A 16918-nucleotide genomic window follows, 5' to 3' on the forward strand; every position below is an offset into this window, starting at 1 on the left:
ATATCGCATCAGCTGTCCTCAGCCCTTACATTTTTTTATTTTTTTTTATTTAACTTGCAAGTCAGTTAAGAACAAATACTTTTTGAGTATCTGTAATTTACCATTTATATTTTGGACAACTTTTACTTCACTACATTCCTAAAGAAAATAAATGTACTTCTTACCCCAAACATTTTCCCAATACCCAAAAGTAGTAGTTACATATTGAATGCTTAGCAGGACAGGAAAATTGTGCAATTCACACACTTAAAAAGAGAAAAAAAAAGAGAACATTGCTGGTCATCCCTACTGCCTCTGATCTGGCAGACTCACTAATCACAAATGCTTCACTTGTAAATTATGTCTGAGTGTTGGGAGTGTGCCCCTGGCTATCTGTAAATTAAATAAAAAAACATAGTACCGTGTGGTTTGCTTTAATAAGGAATTTGAAATGATTTATACTTTTGATACTTAAGTATATTTTACCAATTACATTTTCTTTTGATACTTAAGTATATGTAAAAACAGACTTTTACTCAAGTAGTATATTACTGGATGACTTCCACTTTTACTCAAGTCATTTTCTATTAAGGGATCTTTACTTCTACTAAAGTATGACAATTGGGTACTTTTCCCCCCACCACTGAAAGTACAGTGAAATGCCTTTCTTACAAGGCCTGAACCCAACAATGCAGCAACAATACTAAACATAACAGGCAAGGTCGATAACCGGTTTCCGGGTTGGAGCGAGCGGTCGCATCCGAGCGCTGCGGTCTGCAGGTAGTATAACTTTTCATTACATTTCATTACATTTCATTATAGTACAACGGTTTGATTGTCTAATCTTAGCAATTTCTTCTTAGCTAGCTACATAGCCGTCTTTGTATCAAAGATAATTGCGTAATTATCGTATTTCGTCGTCCTAACGTAGTCTACACTGCTATCTGCCCAGCAGCTAGCCAGCTAGCAAACGTCCACCGTCTTCCGAATAGCAGCACTGTAAAAACTATTACACTCAACTGAACCTCGGCAAGACGGAGCTGCTCTTCCTCCCGGGGAAGGACTGCCCGTTCCATGATCTCGCCATCACGGTTGACAACTCCATTGTGTCCTCCTCCCAGAGCGCTAAGAACCTTGGCGTGATCCTGGACAACACCCTGTCGTTCTCAACTAACATCAAGGCGGTGGCCCGTTCCTGTAGGTTCATGCTCTACAACATCCGCAGAGTACGACCCTGCCTCACACAGGAAGCGGCGCAGGTCCTAATCCAGGCACTTGTCATCTCCCGTCTGGATTACTGCAACTCGCTGTTGGCTGGGCTCCCTGCCTGTGCCATTAAACCCCTACAACTCATCCAGAACGCCGCAGCCCGTCTGGTGTTCAACCTTCCCAAGTTCTCTCACGTCACCCCGCTCCTCCGCTCTCTCCACTGGCTTCCAGTTGAAGCTCGCATCCGCTACAAGACCATGGTGCTTGCCTACGGAGCTGTGAGGGGAACGGCACCTCAGTACCTCCAGGCTCTGATCAGGCCCTACACCCAAACAAGGGCACTGCGTTCATCCACCTCTGGCCTGCTCGCCTCCCTACCACTGAGGAAGTACAGTTCCCGCGCAGCCTAGTGAAAACTGTTCGCTGCTCTGGCCCCCCAATGGTGGAACAAACTCCCTCACGACGCCAGGACAGCGGAGTCAATCACCACCTTCCGGAGACACCTGAAACCCCACCTCTTTCAGGAATACCTAGGATAGGATAAAGTAATCCTTCTCACCCCCCTTAAAAGATTTAGATGCACTATTGTAAAGTGGCTGTTCCACTGGATGTCTTAAGGTGAACGCACCAATTTGTAAGTCGCTCTGGATAAGAGCGTCTGCTAAATGACTTAAATGTAATGTAATGTAAATGTAACATCAAATCATTTCTGGGCAACAAGTGGGGAGGGGAAAACTAGCTGTTATTGGCAGAGCAGTTTGGAACTCTCTTATTAGTTTAACTAATTTACTGCCTCAGAGGCGGTACATTTTTATTTACAATGTTGGCCTACCCTGGACGACACTGGGCCAATTGTGCACCTGCCTATGGGACTCCCAATTACAGCTGGATGTGATACAGCCTGGATTTGAACCAGGGAGTGCCTTAGACCGCTGCGCCACTCGGGAGCCACTCCATCACACCACAACAGGCTGAAATTTCAGGTGGTCTTTTCAAACAGCGCTTACACAAAAAGGGCATCATCATTTTCACAGTATTATTCCAACCGCAATGTGGAAATATATTTGTAAAACACAGGGGAAGGAATCACATTTTTGTTTGCACTGCGCCTTTAAAACATGTCAATGACAATTGACTGGGTAATATGTTAGAATGTGAATGGCTTTAGCTTTACTTTCCTATATGCCTGGGTGGCAGAGAAAAAGTGCTCACCAGTCACAGAGTTAGGGCTGGTGCTGTAGAGATTTAATTCATCTGAGCCTCTCTGTAAAATAAGAACGCATACATTAATATATTTGGTACATAATTTCCCAATTGATGAAAGTGTCCTGAAAAGTCAGGTGCTAAAGTGCAAACTTACCTTCACGCCAACTGCAACATCAGTGGCAATGCTGAATAAGAAACATGAAAATTAACGGAACAAAAAAATATATTGCTAGGGTGTGTGCAATTATTAATCAAGTTAGCTACGCCTACTATCCATCCAGGCTAAAACCAGCTTCCAGAGTGCGTGAGTTTGGGCTTTCAGTTATATTTAGCTAAATGTGTATTCATCGTATTTACAGGTTGAATATAAAAGCGCATTGCAAATTCTACTTTAGTATATTCGGGTATCAGCCCTTGCGGTACACGATAGCTAGCTACAGTGCCCACCTAACTCATCGGAAGAGACAAAGGAAACCTGGCATACTACCATAACAAAGCGCAGGGGTGCCTGCACGCCTAGCTAGGTAGTAGCGATCATACTGAGACTAACAACACGACATTGTGAATGGTTAGCCAAACGAACTTGTAGAAATATTGACGCTACTCAATTTTAACGTAGTCATCACACCTCCTGGGTAGCTAGTTAAAACAATCGACACACGATGTCAAATTCTACTGTACTCGCATTAGCTAGCTAGTGTAATTCTAACAAGATGGGTGGCAGACGGGCACCATGTCCAGAACGAAGGCAAACGTGGCCCAGTGAGTTAGCTAGCTTGCTAACGTTATTGAATAGCTATTTCCATGCAACATTAAAAAATTTAGCGAATCTAATTAAGAGCAACAAGCAAACGTGAACACATACCCGTCCATTGCCGAATGAGGTTTATTTTCGTGTATATATTTATTCTTTAAACCTCAGCTCCACTCAGACACACAAGCACGTCAGCAAAATGGTCGCAAATGCTGTCATGAAGTGTGCCGAGAGACGGAAAATGCCGAACAAAACCGAGTTTCCACTTATCTACAGTGCATCAGTGGGTATGGCTTAATTCTACATTTTAAAGATAAACTTTTTAAAAATATGAGTTTATGCAAGTGTTATTGTTTGCTTCTTAGCTTTTTAAAAGCATTTTATTGAACAAAACATTCCTGCGCTTGCATTTATTGCCATTATAAGGAAAACAAGGGAACAAAATAAGGGAAACAACAGCTTCAGCTGTTAGCTGGCAGGTAGCCTAGTGGTTAGTGTTGGGCTGAATGGTTGCTAGATCGATTCTCCGAGCTAACAAACCCAAGCTGACAAGGTAAAAAATAGCTGTTCTGCCCCTGAACAAGGCAGTTAACTCACTTTTCCTAGGCTGTTATTGTAAATAAGAATTTGTTCTTAACTGACTTACCTAGTTAAATAAATAAAACCATCTGCAAAAACTCAATCACAAGCCACTGGACCTCACTACCAGTACTTATTCATGACAAAGGCAACTTCAGATCCTTCATCAATGTACAACTACACTGAACAAAAATATAATTGTAACATGTAAATTGGACCCATGTTTCATGAGCTGAAATTGTCCATATACACAATCAATCAAATGTATTTATAAAGCCCTTTTTAAAATTAGCAGATGTCACAAAGTGCTTTACAGAAATCCAGCCTAAAACCCCAAACAGCAAGCAATGCAAATGTAGAAGCACGGTGACTAGGGAAAAACTCCCTAGAAAGGAAGAAACCTAGAGACGATACCAGGCTCTGAGGGGTGGCCAGTCGGGTGGAGATAGTACATGGCCATTAAGGCCAGATTGTTCGTCAAGATGTTCAAACGTTCATAGATGATAGTCAAAAACAGTAGGTCCGGACAAGATGGCAAGTCCAGTGAACAGGTTAGGGTTCCATAGCTGTGGGCAGAACAGTTGAAACTGTAGCAACAGCACAACCAGGTGGACTGGGGACAGCCAGGAGTCATCAGACCAGGTAGTCCTAAGGCATGGTCCTGAGGCATGGTCCTGGGGCTCAGATCCTTCGGGAGGGAGAGAGAGAGAGAATTAGAGGGAGCATACTTAAATTCTCACAGGACACCAGATAAGTGTAAAATGGCGCCGGAGAGGACAGCTGACGTTTTCAGAGGCTTTTAAGCAACCATGCTATTTTGTTTGTTTTTTCACAGTTTATATGGTACATAATGGTACAACAACCTCTCCTTCAATGTGATCAAGATTAAGGAGATTATTGTGGACTACAGTAAAAGGAGTACCGAGCACGCCCCCATTCTCATCGACGGGCTGTAGTGGAGCAGGTTGAGAGATTCAAGTTCCTTGCTGTCCACATCACCAACAAACTAACATGGTCCAAGCACACCAAGACAGTCGTGAAGACGGTAGGACAAAACCTATTCCCCCTCAGGAGACTGAAAAGATTTGGCATGGGTCCTCAGATCTTCAAAAGGTTCTACATCTGCACCATGGAGAGCTTCCTGACTGGTTGCATCACTGCCTGGAATGGCAACTACTTCGCCCTCTGACCTCAAGGCAGTACAGAGGGTAGTGTGTGCAGCCCAGTACATCACTGGGGCCAAGCTTCCTGCTGTCCAGGAACTCTATGCCAGGCGGTGTCAGAGAAAGGCCCTAAAAATTGTCACACACCCCAGTCATAGACTGTTCTCTCTGTTACTGCATGGCAAGCGGGCCCGGCACACCAAGTCTAGGTCCAAGAGGCTTCAAAACAGTTTCTACCACCAAGCCATAAGACTGCTGAACATCTAATCAAATGACTACTTGCATTGCCCCCCCTCCCCCCTCTCTTTTACACTGCTGCTACTATTTTATTAAGTCACTGTTACTCTTTTAAGCCTCGCTATTGTTATTTTACTGCTGCTCTTTATTTGTTACTTTATTTCATTTTTTTGTATTTTTCTTAACTGCATTGTTGGTTAAGGGCTTGTAAGCATTTCACTGTAAGGTCTACACCTGTTGTATTCGGCGCACGTGACAAATAAAATGTGATTTGAGGACAGGAGAATTACATCAGATATAAGAGACTGACCCTAGCCCCCCCGGCACATAGGCTATTGCAGCATAGATACTGGAGGCTGAGATGGGGGGGGGGACGATACCCCCGGAACGGGCCAACCAGGCAGGATATAACGTCCGATCACGTCTGTGACTCAACCCGCTCAAGTGACGCACCCATGGAAGAGCACTAGTAAGCCAGTGCCTCAGCCCCTGTAATGGGGTCAGAGGCAGTGAATCCCAGTGGAGAGAGGGGAGCCGGCAAGGCAGAGACAGCAAGGGTGGTTCGTCGCTCCAGTGCCTTGCCGTTCACCTTGGCACCCCTGGGCCAGACTACACTCAATCATAGGACCTACTGAAGAGATAAGTCTTCAGTAAAGACTTAAAGGTCAAGACCGAGTCTGCATTTTCACATGGCTATGCAGACAATTCCATAAAAATGTAGCTCTATAGGAGATAGCCCCTGCCTCCAGCTGCTTAGATGTTCTAGAGACAATAAGGAGGCCTGCGTCTTGTGACCGTAGAGTATATGTAGGTATGTATGGCAGGACCAAATCAGAGAGATAGGTAGGTAGGAGCAAGCCCATGTAATGCTTTGTAGGTTAGCAGTAAAACCTTAAAATCAGGCCATAACAGGAAGCCAGTGTACAGAGGTCAGCACTGGAGTAATATGATAATTTTTTGGGTTCTAGTCAAGATTCTAGCAGCCGTGTTTAGCACTAACGGAAGTTTATTTAGTGCTTTATCTGGGTAGCCGGAGAGTAGAGCATTGCAGTTGTGTAATCTAGAAGTGACAAAAGCATGGATAAGCTTTTCTGCATCATTTTTGGACAAAAGGTTTATGATTTTTGCAATGTTACAAAGATGGAAAAAAGCTGTTGATATGTTTGTCAAAAGATAGATCAGGGTCCAGAGTAAATCTGAGGTCCTTCAAAGTTTTATTTGAGACAACTGTACAATCATCAAAGATTAATTGTCAGATCCAACAGCAGATATATTTGACATCACAGAGAGGCAGAATGTATAGTGAAAACAAGTGGCCCTAAAATGGAGCCTTGAGGAACGCCGAAACGTACAATTGATTTGTCTGAGGACAAACCATCCACAGAGACAAACTGATATCTTTCCAGCAGATAAGATCTTAACGAGGCAAGAACTTCTCTGTGTAGACCAATTAGGGTTTCCATTCTCTCCAAAAGAATGTGGTGATCGATGGTGTCAAAAGCAGCACTAAGGTTTAGGAGTACGAGGACAGATGAGCCTTGGTCTGATGCCATTAAAAGGTCATTTACCACCTTAATGAGTGCAGTCTCAGTGCTGTGATGGGGTCTAAAACCAGACTGAAGTGTTTCATATACATTATTTGTCTTCAGGAAGGCAGTAAGTTGCTGCGCAACAGCTTTTTCAATTTTGTTCGAGAGGAATGGGAGTTTTGGCTTTTTCAAGAGAGGCTTTATTACTTTTAGTGAGTTCGGTACACATTCGGTGGATAGGGAGCCATTTATTATTTTCAACATAGGAGGGCTAACTACAGAAAGTAGCTCTTTCAGTAGTTGGAATAGGGTGGAGTATGCAGCTGTCTGGTTTATAGGAGATTGCTATTTTCATGAATGTGTCAAGATAAAAAAAATGGAGTTTCTCCATTGATCCTAGGTCCTGGCAGTTCCGTTCAGACTCAGGACAACTGAGTTTGGAGAAATACATAGATTCAAAGAGGAGTCCGTAATTTGCTATCTAATGAAGTTCATGAATTCATCACTGCTGAAGTGAAAGCCATCCTCTCTTGGGGAATGCTGCTTTTAGTTAGCTTTGCGGCAGTATCAAAAATAGGAATCTAGGAACCTTTGGGTTGTCCAAGAATTTATAGCACAGCTTTTGATGATCCTTGGTTGGGGTCTAAGCAGATTATTTGTTGCGATTTCACACGTAAAATGGTGGTCCGAGAGTCCAGGATTATGAGGAAAAACATTTAGATCCACGAAAGCTGATTTCTCTCAAATTTTAAGTTGTTGCCAGAGAATTTAATATTAATTTCTCTCAATGTCGTTTTAGAGAATTTGGCAGTATGTCCAACTGGCCTCACAACCACAGACCACATGTAACCACACCAGCCCAGGACCTTCACGTCTGGCTTATTCACCTGCAGGATCTTCTGAGACCAGCCACCAGTACAGCTGATGAAACTGGGTTTGCACAACTGAAGAATTTCTGAAGAAACTGTCAGAAACCGTCTCAGGGAAGCTCATCTGTGTGCTCGTCATCCTGACTAGGGTATTGACCTGACTGCAGTTCGGCGTCATATCCGACTTCAGTGGGCAAGTGCTCACCTTGTCACTGGCACACTGGAGAAGTGTACTCTTCAGGGATTAATCATTTCAACTGCGCAGATGGTGTCATTTGGGACAGCGGTTTGCTGATGTCAACGTTATGAACAAAGTTCCCCATGGTGGCAGTGGGATTATGCTGTGGGCAGGCATAAGCTACGGATAACAAACACAATTGCATTTTAATGATACCGTGACGAGATCCTGAGGCCCATTGTCATGCCATTTATCCACAGTTATCACCTCATGTCTCAGCATGATAATGCATGTCCCTATGCTTCTACCCCTAAGCCATAAGACTCCTGAACATCTAATCCAATGGCTACCCAGACTATTTGCATTGCCCCCCCCCCACCCCTTTTACACTGCTGCTACTCTGTTATTATCTATGCATAGTCACTTTAAAACTCTGCCTACATATTACGGCAGGTAGCCTAATGGTTAGAGTGTTGGGCCAGTAACCGAAAGGTTGCTAGATCGAATCCCCAAGCTGACCAGTTACAACTCTGTCGTTCGGCCCCTGGGCAAGGCAGTTAACCCACTGTTCCTAGGCCGTTATTGTAAATAAGAATTTGTTCTTAATTGACTTGCCTAGTTAAATAAAGGTCAAATAAAAATTACCTCGACTAACTAGTGCCCCCGCACATTGACTCTGTCCCGGTACCCCCTGTATATAGCCTTTACTGTTATTTTACTGCTGCTCTTTAATTATTTTTTACTTTTCTTTTTTTACTGCATTGTTGGTTAGGGCTTGTAAGTAAGCCTTTCACTGTTGTATTCGGTGCATGTGACAAATAACATTCGATTTGATGTTGCAAGGATGTGTACACAGTTCCTGGAAGCTGAAAATGTCCCAGTTCTTCAATAGCTCATAAGACATGTCCCCCATGAGCATGTTTGGTATGCTCTGGATAGATGCGTACGACAGCACGTTCCAGTTCCTGACAATATCCAGCAACTTCGCACAACCATTGAAGAGGAGTGGGACAACATTCCACAATCAACTGCCTGATCAACTGAACTCTATTCGGAGATGTGTCATGCTGCATGAAGAAAATGGTGGTCACACCAGATAGTGTCTGATTTTCCTGTCCATGCCCCTACCTTTTTTTTAAGGTGTCTGTGACCAACAAATGCCTATCTGTATTCCCAGTCTTGCGAAATCCATAGATTAGGTCCAAATTAATTTATTTTAATTGACTGATTTCCTCATATGAACTGTAACTCAGCAAAATCTTTGAAATTGTTGCATTTATATTTTTGTTCAGTGTATAATACTTGTTTTTCTTTGGTTGACATTTTCTGGCCATGGGTTCTCTCACCACCCCAGGCCTAGCCCACAATGGTTACAGCAGTGTGTGTGTGTGTGTGTGTGTGTGTGTGTGTGTGCGCGCAAGTCATTGGTCATTATATCCAATAGATTTCCAATTTTCAGGACACTCATTGCAATGGGAAAGAGTCACATTTACATTTACATTTACATTTAAGTCATTTAGCAGACGCTCTTATCCAGAGCGACTTACAAATTGGTGCGTTCACCTTAAGACATCCAGTGGAACAGCCACTTTACAATAGTGCATCTAAATCTTTTAAGGGGGGTGAGAAGGATTACTTTATCCTATCCTAGGTATTCCTGAAAGAGGTGGGGTTTCAGGTGTCTCCGGAAGGTGGTGATTGACTCCGCTGTCCTGGCGTCGTGAGGGAGTTTGTTCCACCATTGGGGGGCCAGAGCAGCGAACAGTTTTGACTGGGCTGAGCGGGAACTGTACTTCCTCAGTGGTAGGGAGGCGAGCAGGCCAGAGGTGGATGAACGCAGTGCCCTTGTTTGGGTGTAGGGCCTGATCAGAGCCTGGAGGTACTGAGGTGCCGTTCCCCTCACAGCTCCGTAGGCAAGCACCATGGTCTTGTAGCGGATGCGAGCTTCAACTGGAAGCCAGTGGAGAGAGCGGAGGAGCGGGGTGACGTGAGAGAACTTGGGAAGGTTGAACACCAGACGGGCTGCGGCGTTCTGGATGAGTTGTAGGGGTTTAATGGCACAGGCAGGGAGCCCAGCCAACAGCGAGTTGCAGTAATCCAGACGGGAGATGACAAGTGCCTGGATTAGGACCTGCGCTGCTTCCTGTGTGAGGCAGGGTCGTACTCTGCGGATGTTGTAGAGCATGAACCTACAAGAACGGGCCACCGCCTTGATGTTAGTTGAGAACGACAGGGTGTTGTCCAGGATCACGCCAAGGTTCTTAGCGCTCTGGGAGGAGGACACAATGGAGTTGTCAACCGTGATGGCGAGATCATGGAATGGGCAGTCCTTCCCCGGGAGGAAGAGCAGCTCCGTCTTGCCGAGGTTCAGCTTGAGGTGGTGATCCGTCATCCACACTGATATGTCTGCCAGACATGCAGAGATGCGATTCGCCACCTGGTCATCAGAAGGGGGAAAGGAGAAGATTAATTGTGTGTCGTCTGCATAGCAATGATAGGAGAGACCATGTGAGGTTATGACAGAGCCAAGTGACTTGGTGTATAGCGAGAATAGGAGAGGGCCTAGAACAGAGCCCTGGGGGACGCCAGTGGTGAGAGCGCGTGGTGAGGAGACAGATTCTCGCCACGCCACCTGGTAGGAGCGACCTGTCAGGTAGGACGCAATCCAAGCGTGGGCCGCGCCGGAGATGCCCAACTCGGAGAGGGTGGAGAGGAGGATCTGATGGTTCACAGTATCGAAGGCAGCCGATAGGTCTAGAAGGATGAGAGCAGAGGAGAGAGAGTTAGCTTTAGCAGTGCGGAGGGCCTCCGTGATACAGAGAAGAGCAGTCTCAGTTGAATTAGTCTTGAAACCTGACTGATTTGGATCAAGAAGGTCATTCTGAGAGAGATAGCGGGAGAGCTGGCCAAGGACGGCACGTTCAAGAGTTTTGGAGAGAAAAGAAAGAAGGGATACTGGTCTGTAGTTGTTGACATCGGAGGGATCGAGTGTAGGTTTTTTCAGAAGAGGTGCAACTCTCGCTCTCTTGAAGACAGAAGGGACGTAGCCAGCGGTCAGGGATGAGTTGATGAGCGAGGTGAGGTAAGGGAAATGGTCTGGAGAAGAGAGGAGGGAATAGGGTCAAGCGGGCAGGTTGTTGGGCGGCCGGCCGTCACAAGACGCGAGATTTCATCTGGAAAGAGAGGGGAGAAAGAGGTCAGAGCACAGGGTAGGGCAGTGTGAGCAGAACCAGCGGTGTCGTTTGACTTAGCAAACGAGGATCGGATGTCGTCGACCTTCTTTTCAAAATGGTTGACGAAGTCATCTGCAGAGGGGGGAGGAGGATTCAGGAGGGAGGAGAAGGTGGCAAAGAGCTTCCTAGGGTTAGAGGCAGATGCTTGGAATTTAGAGTGGTAGAAAGTGGCTTTAGCAGCAGAGACAGAAGAGGAAAATGTAGAGAGGAGGGAGTGAAAGGATGCCAGGTCCGCAGGGAGGCGAGTTTTCCTCCATTTCCGCTCGGCTGCCCGGAGCCCTGTTCTGTGAGCTCGCAATGAGTCGTCGAGCCACGGAGCAGGAGGGGAGGACCGAGCCGGCCTGGAGGATAGGGGACATAGAGAATCAAGGGATGCAGAAAGGGAGGAGAGGAGGGTTGAGGAGGCAGAATCAGGAGATAGGTTGGAGAAGGTTTGAGCAGAGGGAAGAGATGATAGGATGGAAGAGGAGAGAGTAGCGGGGAGAGAGAGCGAAGATTGGGACGGCGCGATACCATCCGAGTAGGGGCAGTGTGGGAAGTGTTGGATGAGAGCAAGAGGGAAAAGGATACAAGGTAGTGGTCGGAGACTTGGAGGAGTTGCAGTGAGGTTAGTGGAAGAACAGCATCTAGTAAAGATGAGGTCGAGCGTATTGCCTGCCTTGTGAGTAGAGGGGGAAGGTGAGAGGGTGAGGTCAAAAGAGGAGAGGAGTGGATAGAAGGAGGCAGAGAGGAATGAGTCAAAGGTAGACGTGGGGAGGTTAAAGTCGCCCAGAACTGTGAGAGGTGAGCCGTCCTCAGGAAAGGAGCTTATCAAGGCATCAAGCTCATTGATGAACTCTCCGAGGGAACCTGGAGGGCGATAAATGATAAGGATGTTAAGCTTGAAAGGGCTGGTAACTGTGACAGCATGGAATTCAAAGGAGGCGATAGACAGATGGGTAAGGGGAAAGAGAGAATGACCACTTGGGAGAGATGAGGATCCCGGTGCCACCACCCCGCTGACCAGAAGCTCTCGGGGTGTGCGAGAACACGTGGGCGGACGAAGAGAGAGCAGTAGGAGTAGCAGTGTTATCTGTGGTGATCCATGTTTCCGTCAGTGCCAAGAAGTCGAGGGACTGGAGGGTGGCATAGGCTGAGATGAACTCTGCCTTGTTGGCCGCAGATCGGCAGTTCCAGAGGCTACCGGAGACCTGGAACTCCACGTGGGTCGTGCGCGCTGGGACCACCAGATTAGAGTGGCCGCGGCCACGCGGTGTGGAGCATTTGTATGGTCTGTGCAGAGAGGAGAGAACAGGGATAGACAGACACATAGTTGACAGGCTACAGAAGAGGCTACGCTAATGCAAAGGAGATTGGAATGACAAGTGGACTACACGTCTCGAATGTTCAGAAAGTTAAGCTTACGTAGCAGGAATCTTATTGACTAAAATAATTCAAATGATACAGTACTGCTGAAGTAGGCTAGCTGGCAGTGGCTGCGTTGTTGTTGTTCTGTCTCTCTATAGTGCTGTTTCTTGTATTATGGTATCTTGTTTCTTTAGAGGTTTCACTTTGTTGTCCTTTTTCTTTTCCTTTTTCTTCTGTCCTTATTTTGTCTTCCTTTCTTCTGTTAACTAGATATTTTTTGTTGTTATTATTTGTAAGCTAGCTAGCTTCTTCCAGGAGAGTCCCTAGCAACTGCTTAGCAACTGCTTAGCAACAAGTAAACAATTCAGCTAGCAATTCAGCTAGCTAAGATAACTGTACAATTTTATGAAAAATAGTTACTTCTTCAAAAGCCTGTCTTTTTGGTTTGTTCCTTGTTTTGTCTTCTATTGAGTCTTGCAGTTTTCTCTTGATTTTTTCGATGTACTTCACTCTAAAAAAACATTTAAATCTCAATATATACAGGAGCTCATTTTTCAGCAGCTGCTCAATTTAGAACTCCGGAACAAGTGGGGAGTCACAAAGTGAACAGGGAGTATGCAATTCCACCCCTTTTGTTTCTGTCCACCCTTTTTGTTTTGGTGTATTGAAAGCACCATGTTTTACTATCCCTGTGTGGACCTAGAATTGATTTCCATTCAAAATCCTATTTTCCCAAACCGTTAACCCTTACCTTAACCCTAATTCTAACCCCTAAGTCCTAAAATAGCCTTTGTCCTCCTGGGGACCTGGGAAATGTCCCCACGAGGGAGAATTTCTGGTACCCTCTAGGATGGTAATACAAACCCACACACTACGTCTACACCCCCATGCAATCTGTCACTTGGGAGGTTTTAGGCTGAGAGTTGTACATCATATAGGCCTAGAGATTGAAGGAGTTTCCACTCAACAATAGATTTTACTGGGTTAATAGGATTTCATTGATTATCAGTATTTTTTTGTAATCAATGTCTTTCTGTTCTAATTACCAAGATACAGAAAATGCACCTTGAGACTGATTGTACTCAAGGAAATATAGATTGTTTATTGTGATCTAAATCCATAAAAAGAATATTACATAAAATAACCAAATACAATGCATATGAACATCAGAATTTCCAAACCATTCGCTTGCTTTATTTTCATTTCATGAGTTGGACCATTTTAATATTTTATCCCAAATTAGATTTTCACAGTACCTTTTACAGCTTTCTCTCATTTATTGCCTCACGAAAACCACACTGTCTTTGTTCCATTGGTTCCCCAGCTCACCTCAGAGGGCACTGCTGAAGATTACTTCTTTATCCAGGGAAGATGAACGGGACTGGAGAATGTCAAGTGGATTAATGTCCTCAAATAAACCTTCACTGCTGAGAATTCACAGACCTGTTAATGATTTACAGCACTGTATGTTTATGTGACACACTTAGTATGACACTTTTTTATTATTTTACCAGAAAACGGCCAATTCACTCCCCACAAAGGAAAGAATATAGAGTGATTGGTTGTGGCTCTGTATATTGAAGTGTTTAATCTATAATTTCTGAGCTATTACATTTTTTTGTGAGAACTGGGAAACAGCACATGGTTGTCTTTTAGTGATGTGGGTATATGATTAGATAGCATTGCTACATTAATCAATGACAGGTGTTCATCCAGGCAGTTTCTCTATCCAATTACATTAGCCCCCTTTCCTCAGGTGTTTAATAAAACTAAGGCTTTACCCATTTAAGTAATCATTTCCAAAGCCCTGGAGTTGATGACCAAATTAAGGTATTAGTTTAGGCTCACATTTTTCTCAATTTGATAGGTCATTATTAATTTCTGATCTGGGTAATTTCAATCTCTAAATAATAGCACTAGTTTGCTCCAATCTATACTGAACTTGATGTTTTTCATTAGAGAGCAACTACCCCTAAAAAGCAACTAATCAATTTGAAAACGGCAAATGTGGCATCGATCAAACTTTTATTCTAGCGTCAAAATTGTCTACAAAAGTATAAATAGGATAATATTTGTCAGAAATTCCGTGTCTAACAAATCATGCCCCCTTTTGTAAAGATCCACGTGCAAATCTCCCCTCCTCCCATTTCACTTCCCTTTATTGAATGGGGCTCTGTTGTTTCATCGTCCGCAATGCGTTCAAAGGACAACGGACCCTATACGGATTGATCATGACTCCACAGCCAAAGTTCTATGGTTTGCATGCCCTGCCGAAGAAGGACCTTATCTAGTATGCAGAATAGATGCTTGGAGTGTGTCGGTCCCCAAGTCTGCACCAGTAATGCTAGCGTTTGGTGTGCAACAACCGTTTGTGGGGAGTATAACCTGAGAAACTGATATAATGACCTCTGGTATATTTTAGCTAACGACAATGTTAGATAACGTTATTGCTGTTCATGTAAGTAGATATATTTTGATAGTGATGCAGGTTAGCTAACGTTAGCGTAGTTAGTTCGTCACTCATACAAGTGTATTCTGTATTGTCTAGGGGGAAACTAAATAATGGATGCAGCTATCGTGGTAGCTAATTTAAATCTGACTAAAATAGTGAACTAGGAGCAACAAACCGTAACGGAATGTAATCCAATCTGGAGCTACAGTCAGTCTGCAGTACATGTGTAAAGCATAGAATTATGGGAATATTGTAAAAGACTATATTGCAATTTAAGGTTAGGTTTAAAATCACATTTTAAAAAGAGAAATTGTAGAAATAGCCGGGCTTTGTGACTGGTAACTAGTGACGCCCTACAGTACCAGTCAAAAGTTGTGACAAGCCTACTCATTCAAGGGTTTTTCTTTATTTCTACTATTTTCTACATTGTAGAATAATAGTGAATAACTTAAAACTATGAAATAACACACAGGGAATCATGTAGTAACCAAAAAAGTGTTAAACAAATCAAAATATATTTTATATGTGAGATTCTTCAAAGTAGCCACCCTTTGCCTTGATGACAGCTTTGCACACTCTTGGCATTCTCTCAACGAGCTTCACCTGGAATGCTTTTCCAGCTGTCTTGAAGGAGTTCCCACATGCTGAGCACTTGTTGGCTGCTTTTCCTTCACTCTGCGGTTCAACTAATCTCAAACCATCTCAATTGGGTTGAGGTTGGGTGATTGTGGAGGCCATGTCATCTGATGCAGCACGCCATCACTCTCCCTCTTGGTCAAACAGTCTTTAGTATCAAGCCTGTCACTCCATCCCATCTGGTATGCGCTTAGTGGGACTATCATTTGTTTTTCAACAGGACAATGACCCAACACACCTCCAGGCTGTGTAAAGACTGTTTGACCAAGAGGGAGATGGAGTGCTGCATCACATGGGACGTTAGCAAAGACCTTGCCTCACCTCTTGCCTGCTCACCAACGGTCATTGATGGGGAGACCTGAATTGGGTAGGTTTAGTCTGACCTGTTCAAACTTCAACATAGTGACATTTGCCAAATATCACCTATCTTAACTGCCATTGGTAATAGAACAGTGACTGTGTATGTGTTCACAGATGCATTTATGGAGCCAGCAAGATGGAGTCCGGAGTGACAGGCTTGATACTAAAGTCTCTAAATGGAGAGACCTGGCACTCTGCATTTCATTTTTACTAGACAACGTTTACTTGTATTGTCTTTTTTTATTATTGAATTGTATAGGTCAATATGGGGAGGGAGAAACCCTGTGTATTCACGAGGATCAGGGAACTTCTGTCTCATACAGTGAGCACCATAATTCATTGGACAGTGACCATTTTTTGTTATTTTGGTTCTGTACTCTAGCACTTTGAGTTTGAAAGGATACAATGACAATGAGGGTGAAGTCCAAACTGTCAGCTGTAATTTGAGGGTATTTTCATACATATCAGATGAAACTTTTAGAAATGACAGCACCTTTTGTACATGGTCCCCCCATTTTAAGGTACGACAAGTATTTGTTGAATTTGCTTCACAGATGTGTGTCGTTAGGCAGGTATATTAATTTGTGTCGTTAGTGAATGCAGGAGAGCTGTTGATGAATAGTATTGATTCTAGACTTTGCTATTGCCTTGGGAGGTTGGGACACCACACAGGAAGGTATGACCACTCTGACATGTTTGCCAAGCTACATGTAGCCTCATTACCACCAGACAAAATGCAGATAATCATAGTATCGGCTGAGAATGACAATAAAAAGTGTTATATTAGCAGAACCCTGCTTCTATGGTATTATGTAAAGGGTTGTTTATTCTACATGGACCTGTTACTACATTTGAAATGTATCGAAACATTTAGTTTAGAATATCTACATAAATTGATCAATTGCATTCTTCTCATGACTCTATAGGCTACTGACCAATTCAAAGCTCCCTAACCTATTCAAACCTGCAGGGGGTTTGTTTGTTGTTATTGACTGGGGGAAAACAGCTGTGGGCAAGGTTCTAACAGATGGGTCTGGCAAGGATACACCCAAGAAACACACCCCCCAAGTCAACTCACATTTGGCTTCTGTCATGGCCGCCAGTATTTCTTAAGAAACAAGTCAAAGCATTAGGCGAAATCTGCTGGTGCTGTTTTACACATCTTATTATGCTGTGCAGTGGTAGCC

The 16918-nt window shown here is 44.0% G+C and overlaps 1 protein-coding gene and 1 long non-coding RNA gene across 3 annotated transcripts in view; one reads left to right on the forward strand and one right to left on the reverse strand.

Moving 5' to 3' along the window:
• ptbp2b (polypyrimidine tract binding protein 2b) overlaps nt 1-3374 on the reverse strand; it is a 20423-nt gene extending 17049 nt beyond the window's left edge. The window contains exons 1-3 of the mRNA XM_065013344.1: nt 3260-3374; nt 2549-2579; nt 2401-2452 (exon numbers count right to left, since the gene is read on the reverse strand). Coding sequence (XP_064869416.1) covers nt 2401-2452; nt 2549-2579; nt 3260-3267 — 91 coding nt within the window. The 5' untranslated portion in view covers nt 3268-3374. The remainder of the gene's footprint in view (nt 1-2400; nt 2453-2548; nt 2580-3259) is intronic.
• Nucleotides 2559-16523, forward strand: LOC115113916 (uncharacterized). 2 transcript variants are annotated; one of them, XR_003861161.2, is made up of 3 exons: nt 2559-2698; nt 15592-15738; nt 15846-16523. It is a non-coding gene; the product is annotated as an uncharacterized LOC115113916 (long non-coding RNA). The 2 variants fall into 2 exon arrangements; XR_010461772.1 differs by having other exon boundaries at nt 2559-2694.
• The last annotated feature ends 395 nt before the right edge of the window (nt 16524-16918 follow it).

Source organism: Oncorhynchus nerka, linkage group LG9b (genome assembly GCF_034236695.1).
Source record: "Oncorhynchus nerka isolate Pitt River linkage group LG9b, Oner_Uvic_2.0, whole genome shotgun sequence".
NCBI classification, from domain to species: Eukaryota; Metazoa; Chordata; class Actinopteri; order Salmoniformes; family Salmonidae; genus Oncorhynchus; species Oncorhynchus nerka.